Source organism: Nerophis lumbriciformis, linkage group LG15 (assembly GCF_033978685.3).
Source record: "Nerophis lumbriciformis linkage group LG15, RoL_Nlum_v2.1, whole genome shotgun sequence".
NCBI lineage: Eukaryota > Metazoa > Chordata > Actinopteri > Syngnathiformes > Syngnathidae > Nerophis > Nerophis lumbriciformis.
The window spans coordinates 13,564,682-13,577,500 of record NC_084562.2 but is presented as its reverse complement, the minus strand read 5'-3'; the positions used below and the strand labels follow the sequence as shown (position 1 = coordinate 13,577,500).

Genomic DNA, 12,819 nt, shown 5'->3' with positions numbered 1-12,819 from the left:
TCAATACAAATACCAATAGAAATAGCGCTATTGATAATGAACAATACCAATAATTTACCTTTATTATCAACAATACAGTTGTTTAAATGCAACAATACATATACGTAATGATAACTTGAGATACGAAAGAATGCAGAAAAATGGAGGGGGAGAAAGAGAAGCAACCTACATTAACCTTGTAGATTGTTATAGTCACAATAGGTTAAGCTTTGTCAGTGTGCCATGTGTTACACCCAGTTTACCCTAGGGCAACAACGTTAATATATGTTTGATGAAACGTGATTATGTGCATGAGTGAAAGTATGCATATGTACTTGTATATGTACAGAATGTGTATATGTGTTTGTACAATGAATGTATATGTACAGAATGTGTATATGTGTTTGTACAGTGAATGTATATGTACAGTATGTGTATGTGTATGTTTGTATATTGAATGTGCGTGTGGATGTACGAACATTAGGTAGGTAAATATGTACTGTATTTGTGTATGTATGTGGGAGCGTAGGTACCTATGTACGTATGTGAGCATATGTGAATTTGCATGTACAATACATTCGACTCCCAGAGTGCGTGGGAGCCAGAGCACGGCCCCATCACCCCCGAGAGCCCAACCCACAAACAGGAGGCGTGGTGCCCAGGGAACCAGGGACCACCGCCCCCACGCAGCCAAGCCGGCCAGCGACAGGAACCCCAGAGCCCGACCCACCGTACCGCCCACAATGGCCAGCAGCAGGCCGCAGACAGACGCACCCGGCAGAGGACAGGGCACGAGAAAAGCAGGGGACAGCCAGACCCCAAGCCAGCGAGAGACCACACCCCACACGGGCAGAAAGGCGTTAACAATGTTAACTATGAACGATAAAACACTGAATATTGACAACATATGAAAGTCACACCCACTCTCGATCGACATATTTTACAATCAAGCAAAAAAAAAAAAAAAAAATGCTACAAACTTCATCTGACGTAAACAAGCTACAGCAACACCTTAGTTACCCAAATCATGTTACAAAATTAAATGGGTAGCTGACAAAAATTAGAGGACTTAAAGGGGTGCCTTGAGGAACACCTCAGTTATGTAAATCCCAAATTTGGACCCCGGTTTGTATGTTTGCTTGCAAGGTTAAATGTCAATGCAAGGATCTGCCAATGTGTTTACTCTGGTCCAAGTTCCTCTAGTGTTTTTCATTTTTATCTCTTAAGTTTTGAACTGAACCCATTCTGGAATTGGCCCCCAGGGGCCACTAGTTGAATAGCCCTGACATATAGGCTATAAACAGTTTATACAGTGCATGCACTACACATTGACAACAATGGCATCGGTAATTTGGGATTCACCTGTCGAAGTTCTTCCAGCACCAAAGTGAAAACCCAGAAGTAGAGCATGATCTCCGGGGCCCCGGGGCCGAGGGGCGGTGGCGGGCGGAAGTCCAACAGGAGCACGTAGGTGAAGAGGAAGAGGAAGGCAAAATACATGATGACATTACCGAGGAACACAGTGACGGGAGCACTCCAGAAGCGACGCCAGCGACGAAGAAAGAAACGCCACCACACCGCTGCACAGCTCTGAGCCGCCGGGCCCCCAGCTGGAGAATCCCTGGGAAAAAACATTTATTTATCGTGGTTATGGTTGTAGCGTCCCGAAGAGTTAGTGCTGCAAGGGGTTCTGGGTATTTGTTCTGTTGTGTTTATGTTGTGTTACGGTGCAGATGTTCTCCCGAAATGTGTTTGTCATTCTTGTTTGGTGTGGGTTCACAGTGTGGCGCATATTTGTAACAGTGTTAAAGTTGTTTATACGGCCACCCTCAGTGTGACCTGTATGGCTGTTGACCAAGTATGCTTGCATTCACTTGTGTGTGTGAAAAGCCATAGATATTATGTGACTGGGCCGGCACGCAAAGGCAGTGCCTTTAAGGTTTATTGGCGCTCTGTACTTCTCCTTACGTCCGTGTACACAGCGGCATTTTTAAAAAGTCATAAATTTTACTTTTTGAAACCGATACCGATAATTTCCGATATTACATTTTAAAGCATTTATCGGCCGATAATATCGGCAGTCCGATATTATCGGACATCCCTAATAAAAAATATTAGTAGTATCGACTAGTTACGCTCCTGTACTTGGTATCATTACAGTGGATGTTAGGTGTAGATCCACCAATGGCGTTTGTTTACATTGTGATGCCGGTGAGCTACGGTGTGTAGTGAAGCATGTTTAGCTATTCCTCGTCCTACAGGGATGATTCTTGTAAGAAACGTACTTTATTTGTCGCCATGGAGACGAGGATTAGTGATTTAGAAGTAGCTACAACACTGCAGACTGCGGATGGACTTCAGCCATGTCTTAAAGCACCTCTTCCTGAGGGCGTTTCAGTGTTATAACTTCACCTTTATCTTTATTTTTTAAGCCAAAATGCGTCCGTTCTCCCTTTTCTGTCTACACACTGTATCTGCTTGTAAGTACTCCGTGATTGTGCGCTGCCGAACATGCTCCTCTGCCCGCAAAACCAGCAATGTCATGACGTGACGACGCGCCGTCATGCCCAGGAACCGGTACTTCTTAAACAGAGTATAGTACCGTTTTTGATTCATTGCCATGATCGGGTATAAAAGTAGATTCCATGAAATGCTCAGTCATTCACAAACAAGGATGGGGCGAGGGTCACCACTTTGTCAACAAATGCGTGAGCAAATTGTTGAACAGTTTAAGAAAAACCATCTACGGTCTGTAATATCATCAAAAGGTTCAGAGAATCTGGAGAAATCACTGCTTGTAAGCAACTAAGCCCGTGACCTTCGATCCCTCAGGCTGTACTGCATCAACAAGTGACATCAGTGTGTAAAAGATATCACCACATGGGCTCAGGAACACTTCAGAAACCCACTGTCAGTAACTACAGTTGGTCGCTACATCTGTAAGTGCAAGTTAAAACTCTCCTATGCAAGGCAAAAACAGTTTATCAACAACACCCAGAAACGCCGTCGGCTTCGCTGGGCCTGAGCTCGTCTAAGATGGACTGATACAAAGTGGAAAAGTGTTCTGTGGTCTGATGAGTCCACATTTCAAATTGTTTTTGGAAACTGTGGACGTCGTGTCCTCCGGACCAAAGAGGAAAAGAACCATCCGGATTGTTATAGGCGCAAAGTTGAAAAGCCAGTATCTGTGATGGTATGGGGGTGTATTAGTGCCCAAGACATGGGTAACTTACACATCTATGAAGGCGCCATTAATGCTGAAAGGTACATACAGGTACCAAGCAAGGTTACCATGGACGCCCCTGCTTATTTCAGCAAGACAATGCCAAGCCACGTGTTACATCAACGTGACTTCATAGTAAAAGAGTGCGGGTACTATACTGGCCTGCCTGTTGTCTAGACCTGTCTCCCATTTAAAATGTGTGGTGCATTATGAAGCCTAAAATACCACAACGGAGACCCCCGGACTGTTGAACAACTTAAGCTGTACATAAAACAAGAATGGGAAAGAATTCCACCTGAGAAGCTTAAAAAATGTGTCTCCTCAGTTCCCAAAGGTTTGAGTGTTGTTAAAAGGAAAGGCCATGTAACACAGTGGTGAACATGCCCTTTCTCAACTACTTTGGTACGTGTTGCAGCCAAGAAATTCTAAGTTAATTATTATTTGCAAAAAAATAATAAAGTTTATGAGTTTGAACATCAAATGTCTTGTCTTTGTAGTACATTCCATTGAATATGGGTTGAAAAGGATTTGCAAATCATTGTATTCCGTTTATATTTACATCTAACACAATTTCCCAACTCATATGGAAACGGGGTTTGTACAACTCTAATGTCTTATTATGTTTTGTGTGCTAATTAGTACGTTTCAAGATGAACGGTCACTCACAGTGGGTCCTCTTCATCTGTTAACAGTAGAACCTTCTCCGTGTCCAAACTGTCCAACTCCATGAATTGTTCCTTGTTACGATTATCCAGCTCCTCGTCACTGAGGAAACATGCACAACAGGGATACAAAAAAAAAACATGTTTCGCTCAGCGTTCGACGAGGATAAATATGTCTAAAATGTAAAGATTCTAACCAGAACTTTATGAGGTTAGTCCAAATTAAAGGTGGACAGAAGAAAGACACGACAAGTTTGGAGATGGCTGTGTCGGTGGTCATTGCTCCCCACCAAATCTTGGTCAGCATTGCCTAAATGTAAACAAAAATGGGTTAAAATAAAAATCAATCATGCTCAAATTGTGATATGGAAATGTATTAATTCCATATTGGGGCGGCATGGCTCGGTTGGTAGAGTGGCCGTGCCAGCGACTTGAGGGTTCCAGGTTCGATTCCCGCTTCCGCCATCGTAGTCACTGCCGTTGTGTCCTTGGACAAGACACTTTACCTACCTGCTCCCAGTGCCACTCACACTGGTTTAAATGTAACTTAGATATTGGGTTTCACTATCTAAAGCGCTTTGAGTCACTAGAGAAAAGCGCTATATAAATATAATTCACTTCACTTCACTAATTAAGGATCAGAGCTCTTTGTACGCAGATTACGCGCTGGGTTTAGGGCCCCTGCGATCCTTCTTATGTGAAAAAGCGCAATTAAAGAACGGCGTTACGCAATTGTATTCCCTGCCGCTTCCTGCTCTGTCACTGATAAAAAATAGCTTGTATGCACCTGGCACACAAGCTATCTAAAGTATGGTTAGTTAAAGCTAAAGTTAAAGTACCAATGATTGTCACTAGGTGTGGTGAAATGTGTCCTCTGCATTTGACCCAAACCTTTTGTCACGTCTGTGATCATGTTTTGTTTAGTTATGTTCTGCTTGGTTTCTGGACTCTTTTTAGTTCCTGTTTTCACGCCCTTGCCTTGTCACCATGACGACCATTAGTTTCACCTGTTTCACGTTTTGCACCTGTTGTCAATCATGTCGGTATTATTCAAGCCGATAGTTGCCAGGAAGTCAGCCTGGCGACATTGTCATTATTCATGCCTGTTCATAGTTTTCATGCTGATGTTAATTTCATGCTCCGCTCATGCCACAGTAAGTGTTGTTTGTTTTATGTTCATAGTTTTGCCTTTGTGCTAGTTTATTGTTTTCATAGCCAAGTTTGTTCTTCGCCTTGTGCGCGCTTTTTGTTTGTACTTTGTAGTTTATAGTAATAATTAAACCATGTCCTTACCTTCACGCCATGTCCACTCTAACTATTCTTGCATCTCGGGAAAACAAACACCCCAAAGTCCACGTCGTGACACCTTTGTTCACCCCCTGGGAGATGACGGGAGCAGTGAGCAGCAGCGGTGGCTGCGCTCGGGAATCATTTTTGGTGATTTAACCCCCAATTCCAACCCTTGATGCTGAGTGCCAAGCATGGAGGTAATGGGTTCCATTTTTATAGTCTTTGGTATGACTTGGCCGGGGTTTGAACTCGCGACCTACTAATCTCAGGGCGGACACTCTAACCACAAGGCTACTGAGCAGGTCAACTATGCTAGGCACAAAGCGTCTGTTGGCTTTTTGCCTTTCTAGAAAAAAAACTCTGTTTGCCCTCTTTTAGGCTGTTGGAAACTTTCAAAACGTAAAAAACAAACCATTTTTTAGAGTTCCTCAGTCAAGAAGGGCGAAAGATTCTACAAAAGACAACGAGCACTCTTGTCGAAGAACGCACAAGTTTGCAGTGATCACTTCGTTAAAGGTTTCTTTGGTATACTTTTAACGTTCCCCATTTAAGTATTGTCTTGGTACCCCACTTGTCACCATTGCTTGATTCCCCTTAAGAGCGATGGACGGCTGAGCAGCGCTTATACAGCAGCAGCCGGCCTCCGTAGCGCCCACTCCCTCCCCTCTGTTGCAAGTTTTGTTGATTCTATGTAACATGTTTATGTGTCGAAAGTCCTGGGTTTCGATCCTGGGCTCAGGATCTTTCTGTGTGGAGTTTGTATGTTCTCCCTGTGACTGCGTGGGTTCCCTCCGGGTACTCCGGCTTCCTCCCACCTCCAAAGACATGCACCTGGGGATAGGCTGATTGGCAACACTAAAATTGGCCCTAGTGTGTGAATGTGAGTGTGAATGTTGTCTGTCTATCTGTGTTGACCCAATGTGCAGCTGAGATAAGCTCCAGCACTCCCCGCAACCCTATAAGGGACAAGCGGTAGAAAATGGATGGAGGGATGCCGATGTGTGCTATGGCTATGAGTTTTTTTTTCTTGGTCTCAGTCTGGACCCACTCCCTGGAGTCCAGCCTTTGACTGAATGTTGTTTTACTCCCCCCCTCCTACCGGCCTCTGTAGCTCCCACTCCCTGTCCTCTGTTGCAAGTTTTGTTGATTCTATGTAACATGTTTATGTGTGCTATGGCTATGATTTTTTTCCCTTGGCGTCAGTCTGGACCTCCTCCCTGGAGTCCAGCCTTTGACCCCCATCCTCAGCATTTACCTGTTTCTCACCTTTTTTATGTAAGGGGCGCCAGAAGTTGGCAGACCCGTCAGCGATCCTATTTCTGTCTCCCTGTAATGTTTGTCTGATTTTGAATGGGATTGTGCTGAAAATTTCAATTTCCCCTTGGGGATTAATAAAGTACTTCTGATTCTGATTCTGATTATTTGTATACTCTACGAGTGTTTCGTAAACCAGCAACTCTGCGAGTCTAAATCGAAGAAATCATTTGTGAGCAAAACCTAAAAGAGTTACGTTTTTACTAAGGATGTCCGATAATGGCTTTTTGCCGATATCCGATATTCCGATATTGTCCAACTCTTAATTACCGATACCGATATCAACCGATACCGATATCAACCGATACCGATATATACAGTCGTGGAATTAACACATTATTATGTCTAATTTGGACAACCAGGTATGGTGAAGATAAAGTCCTTTAAAAAAAAAAAAAAAAAAAAAATAAGATAAATAAATTAAAAACATTTTCTTGAATAAAAAAATAAAGTAAAAAAATATAAAAACAGTTACATAGAAACTAGTAATTAATGAAAATGAGTAAAATTAACTGTTAAAGGTTAGTACTATTAGTGGACCAGCAGCACGCACAATTATGTGTGCTTACGGACTGTATCCCTTGCAGACTGTATTGATATATATTGATATATAATGTAGGAACCAGAATATTAATAACAGAAAGAAACAACCCTTTTGTGTGAATGAGTGGGGGAGGGAGTTTTTTTGGGTTGGTGCACTAATTGTAAGTGTATCTTGTGTTTTTTATATTGATTTAATAAAAAAAAGAAAAGTAAAAAAAAACCGATACCGATAATAAAAAAAACGATACCGATAATTTCCGATATTACATTTTAAAGCATTTATCGACATCTCTAGTTTTTACCAAAGGAAACAACCATAAATGACGCTTTCAGCACATACACCATGTTGACGTCTGTGGCGGGGGGCGTGGCCTGCGGGCCTGCCGCGGAACGGGGAGTGTCAGCGACAGGTGAGTAGATGGCCCAGCTGGGCCTTGTTATCTCATCACATGTCGCCTTTATTAGCAGCAGCCGGATTGAGACACGGAGTTGGAGTTGGAGTGGGAACAGAGAGAGAGAGAGAGAGAGACACGAGCTCAGAAAAAGACATTTTGCTGGAAAGCAAAAAGCCTTGCGGAATTGATGAAAATAAAACGGTGTTATACCCTGAATTCCGGGCTCTCGTGGCAGTGTGTGGGGGTCCGAGGAACCCACTAGAGGGAAACCTCTACAATGTCTATAGTCATATTTTGATAAAGGCGGGAAAAACACGTGTACTTGTAACGATGCATGCAACAAAAATAACAAATATGGCTGTAGACGCGAAGTTAAATCACGTTTCATTTGTTTTGTCATGTAGAATCTACTCAGTGGCCTAGTGGTTAGGGAGATCGGTAGATTGTGAGTTCAAACCCCGGCTGAGTCATACCAAAGACTATAAAAATGGGACCCATTACCTCGCTGCTGGGCACTCAGCATCAAGGGTTGGAATTGGGGGTTAAATCACCAAAAATTATTCCCGAGCGTGGCTACCGTTGCTGCCCACTGCTCCCCTCACCTCCCAGCGGGTGAACAAGGGGATGGGTCAATTGCAGAAGACAAATTTCACCCCACCTAGTGTGTGTGTGACAATCATTGGTACTTTAACTTTAACTTTAGAATGATGTCTGGAGCACAATAGTTCAATATGTCTGGGAACGCGACCAACAGATAATCCTTGAGATCTCTCGACAAATCTTTGTTCGATAACGTATGCATAGATTTTTTTGCTCGTATATACTTTTTGTGGTAAGATCTAGTCCCCTTGCGTATTCAGTGGCCATGTTGGTTTGGTGGAACCACTACTTTGTTTACTTTCGTTCAAAAGTAACGACACCGAATACAATAGAGGTGTCCAAAAAAAATAGATTTTCGAATGAATGGCAATTGATTCATTTTGGATTTTTATTTTATTTTTTCAATCTGTCCTATCCAGCCACTCAGACAAATCATATTGTTGATGTAGATTCCCAAATATGCTGTAAAAATGTACTTTAAGAAAGACAAGTGTGGAATATTTCTCTTGTTGCCTTATTTGTATTTGACTTTATTAAATGTTTTGGTAGAATTTTACTCACTCTAGTCAGTACAAAGTGTGTAAATTAACCCACAAGAGGGCAGTATAAACCTTCAAACTGTCTACCCTATCAGTCTGCAGTATCCAAGCAAGTATTCAAACCTAGTTAAAATTGTAACTTTCCCCATCAATCAAATAATACCACATGGTCTGCGGACCACCACCTTCTTCATAATGCAGCAAAATCACTTAACTGAGCTCACGCCGCTTTGACATCTCGTATCAACATTATGTCAAAACATTAAATATTAACCGGATTAAAGCTGTCACCCAGTTTAAGAGGCTCAAAGAAAGATATTCTTCTGACAGCAAACTCTAAATTATTCTCAATGACTTTGCCAGAACATAAATGTGATTTGAATAATACATTGCAGGCGACAACAAAAATAAATAGAAACGTGGCGACCTATAATCTAAGGAATGAGCGTAAAATAAGATTCAAGAATTTAACTTTTTTTTTGTAATTTTGCCTGTCATTCACAATCCCTATGTAAGACAAGAACACATGTTTTGTTTTTCTTTTTTCTATGCATTCTAATTCGTAAAATACGGCAAGTACGAGGTGGCTAACAATGCAGCTCACGGGAGTAAACCATTGCGTTCATAAAGGCCTTTAAACAATACTCCATTTGCATCTGCATATTAATCAAGTATTAGCGTTATTAATACTAAACCAGAGGAAATACTTTTAGCTATTCAGCTATTGACAAACTGAGCCGGTGAGCTGCTGCATCGCCTCTTAGTCGGTAAAAGTTCATTCTGGATCACACATTATGCCTCTCATTTGTATAGTAGACAAAAACTGAAAAGTTGGTCAACTATGACCAGGAGATGCAAGAAAGACATGAAAAAAACACTTGTTTCGTGTAGTTTTAAAATTTGTTTACATGGATTAGGATTCTTCATCTAAACATCCCATCAGTAAGCATCCCAGTGAAAGCAGACATTGTACAGTAAGCGATTATTTTATTATGTTAGGCTGTGTTTCTTTTTTAGCACTGGCTCTCTTTAGCACGCAGCTTCTAAAGCTTGTAGATCATTCTCTGTATACTCAGGCTCAAAAATATAAGGTTCTGGGTTTTGTAGCAAAGTAGTCTTTTTCGTTCCTCATGAAGTCTGCCATGAATAGTAGTAGTGTTGTTGTTGAAGGAAATAGCAAACATTGGGATGCGTCCGTGAAACTAATGCGCTGCCGCATGCTTAAAGGAGCAAATTATGTATATATTACAAGTTATTATAAATGTGCCTGTTTTACTACATTGCATATACATTTACATCATGTATATAGAATTTTGGATTTTTTTTTAACAATTTTTTTTTAGAGCGCTTTATAGGCAGAACATAGAATCCAAGAACCTTAATTGTTAGCTGACTTGTACAAACATTTATTTACGATTTAGAATGCATTAAAAAAAGAAAAACATGTCTCACACAGGGACGTGCGGTCAGGGTAGGCAGGTGAGTCATTTAAAAAAACAACTAATAATGAAAACAATACATTTTTTGTGTATTTTTTGTATGATTACAGTCGTTTCTTTTTTACATTTCCTTTTCTAAAAATCACCCAATTTGCACACAAACCTAATATGAGGCTGTTGTGTCTGCTGCTGCATGGATTTCCTGCCTGGCTTCCAATCTGTACATCGCCTGCCATCTCTGCACCCTGGGGTCCGGACCCACAACGGCAACAAAGAATGTAAGAAAAGCCCCAGGTGAGTTTTTTTAATTAGTTTTTTTATTTCAACAACGCATATAATATAATACGCTATATAATACGCTAAGACGTATTTAGTCACATTTTTATGAATAAAAATTACTGTATTTTCTGGACGATAGGGCGCACTGGATTATAAGGCGCACTGTTCGATGAATGGGTCAATTCAGGTCTTTTTTCATAGAAAAGGTGCACCGGATTATAAGGCGCATTAAAGGGGTCATATTATGATTTTTTTCCAAATTTAAAAACATTTCCTTGTGGTCTACATAACATATAATGGTGGTCAAAATGTTGCATAGATTATGTTTTACCATCCGACCGGAACTCTCTAATAACTAAAGTTCCGTGGGTGAATTATGTAAACAGTTTTTAGGGCTTCCAGAGCGAGATATAAGTTAGAACTTTACGCTACTTTATATTAGAAATGGCAACAGCAGAGGGTGAATGTCCCATAACAAGAATATAGTGAAAGAGTAGAAGCTTATCGACTATGGCATCGGCATGGACTACAGTGGCTGACGTGCGCACATTTTCAGGACTTATGCAGATCTCAAATACACATCAGCAGGTACCAGAAGGTAAGAAAAGTTGGCTTTGCATAATATTGTGAAACAAAACGCCAGATAATATGTCTGCTAATGGGTGCCATTTTGCTGTCCTTATACACACACCATAGTAATACTTGTATCTCTGACTACGGTAGCCGTAATGGGCCGACAATCCATCAAGCGGTGAGGCTTCAAAGTCGTACGAAAACATTGACAGATTTTTGAGTGCCGTGTGTAATGTTCTTTATTTTCAATAGAACATTTAAAGTATTGGTGTTGTTTACTGGCGTCATATTGCAGTCTACACCTGTCTCTTATGTGTGACTGCCATCTACTGGTCACACTTATCATTACACCATCTTTCTGTCTTGCCTCTGGTGGGTGCGGTCACATTTTTTTCCGCTCCCTTCTTCTCTCTGCTGGCTCTCTTTGTTTTTGTCTTGTCTATACACATCAGACATGGAAACGATCAGCTGGACTCTCGACTCAATTGACAAAATATTTTCGACGAGGAAAAGTGGTTCTGGGGAGCCTGGCTGCCCTGATGGAACCAGTGCTGCGGGGTACGTGAGAGATTCCTGGGATAAATGGAGAATCATGTGCCTCTCATTCCTTTCCATCGAGGACGTGGAAGACATCTACCTATTTGGAACCGTGATCGCGGGGCACCTGCTGATTGGGCTGGGCATTGCTCTGGTGTATCGTCAAATCCGTAAGACGATGGCAGCCACTCAAGGGGCCCAAAGGCTGTTCGTCGCAAAGGAAGGTTTGGGCCGGGCTGTGGCATCACAGACTGGGGCGATTTCAGAACTGAATCGCAAGATGGATCACATCATGGAAAAGCTGGTAAGGGAAAAATTGGATATGAGGGGCCAGCATGGACGAATAGAACAGACAAGCCATTGTAATGTCTGCTCGCGGAAAAACAAAAATCCTAATCTACGATTTGACTCCCTCGAATGGCCTTGATGCTCCAACAACAGGAGCAGGCTGTTCTGAAAACATCCCCGAGGACACCTCAATGATGGACGCTTTTGACCTCCCTCCCTCCTCAACGACACCTGGTGTCAAACGTTTACTTGCATGCAGAACGGCCCCAGGCCTATGAACATGAACACTACATCAACACATCCAAGACAATGGGCATATACACACACACACACACACCCTCCCCCACCACACGCCTTCGCCACCGCTTGATTCCCCGTCGGGGTGATGGACGGCTGGCAGCGCTTCATAGCAGCAGTCAACCTCCAGGGTCCCAACTCCCTCCCCTCTGTTGCGAGTTATCGTGATTAAATGTAACATGTTTATGTGTGCATGGCATGGAGGTTTTTCCCCACTCCAGACTAGGCCCCCTTTAGTATTTTTTTACTCATCTTCTTCCCGAGCGTTTTACCTTTTTCCCACCTTTTACGGGGCGCCTCATGGCGACCCATCAGCGTTCCTGTTCTGTAACCCTGTACACCGTTTGTTTGTCTAATCTTGAACGGGTTTGTGCTGAAAACATAGTTTCGTTGTACTTGTTGCAATGACAATAAAGACCTATCCTATCCTATCCTATCCTATCCTATCATGTACCAAATAAAATTGCTTCCAGGTCGGTAAGCACAGGCAGAATTATTCCGTACATTAGGCGCACCGGATTATAAGAAGCACTGTCGATTTTTGAGAAAATGAAAGGATTTTAAGTGCGCCTTATAGTCGGAAAAAGACCCTTCTTTTTCTAGGTCTAGTCTCATTTTAATGAGATTAACAGGAATTAGATCATATGAATTGGAAGTCACAGCACAATAAGGATTGTAAAGTGCAGTTCCTATTTAAAACATTGGTCACTGTTACCTGAACTCCGTCGTGTGCAAAGAAGGACTTGGCATCAGCCTCGGTTGCCAGGTTCAGGACTGTGGATTTGCTCCAGCACTGTGTCCTCCTCACTAACAAGGCATACGCCCTGTCCTCGCTGTTGGAGTAACACTCCCCAAAGACAT

The 12,819-nt window shown here is 42.1% G+C and overlaps 1 protein-coding gene across 1 annotated transcript in view; it reads right to left on the bottom strand.

Annotated features, from left to right (window-relative positions):
- trpm5 (transient receptor potential cation channel, subfamily M, member 5) overlaps positions 1–12,819 on the bottom strand; it is an 87,246-nt gene that overhangs the window by 16,290 nt on the left and 58,137 nt on the right. Inside the window, exons 13-16 of the mRNA XM_061974818.2 lie at positions 12,674–12,819; positions 4,062–4,174; positions 3,869–3,967; positions 1,342–1,600 (exon numbers count right to left, since the gene is read on the bottom strand). Coding sequence (XP_061830802.2) covers positions 1,342–1,600; positions 3,869–3,967; positions 4,062–4,174; positions 12,674–12,819 — 617 coding nt within the window. The remainder of the gene's footprint in view (positions 1–1,341; positions 1,601–3,868; positions 3,968–4,061; positions 4,175–12,673) is intronic.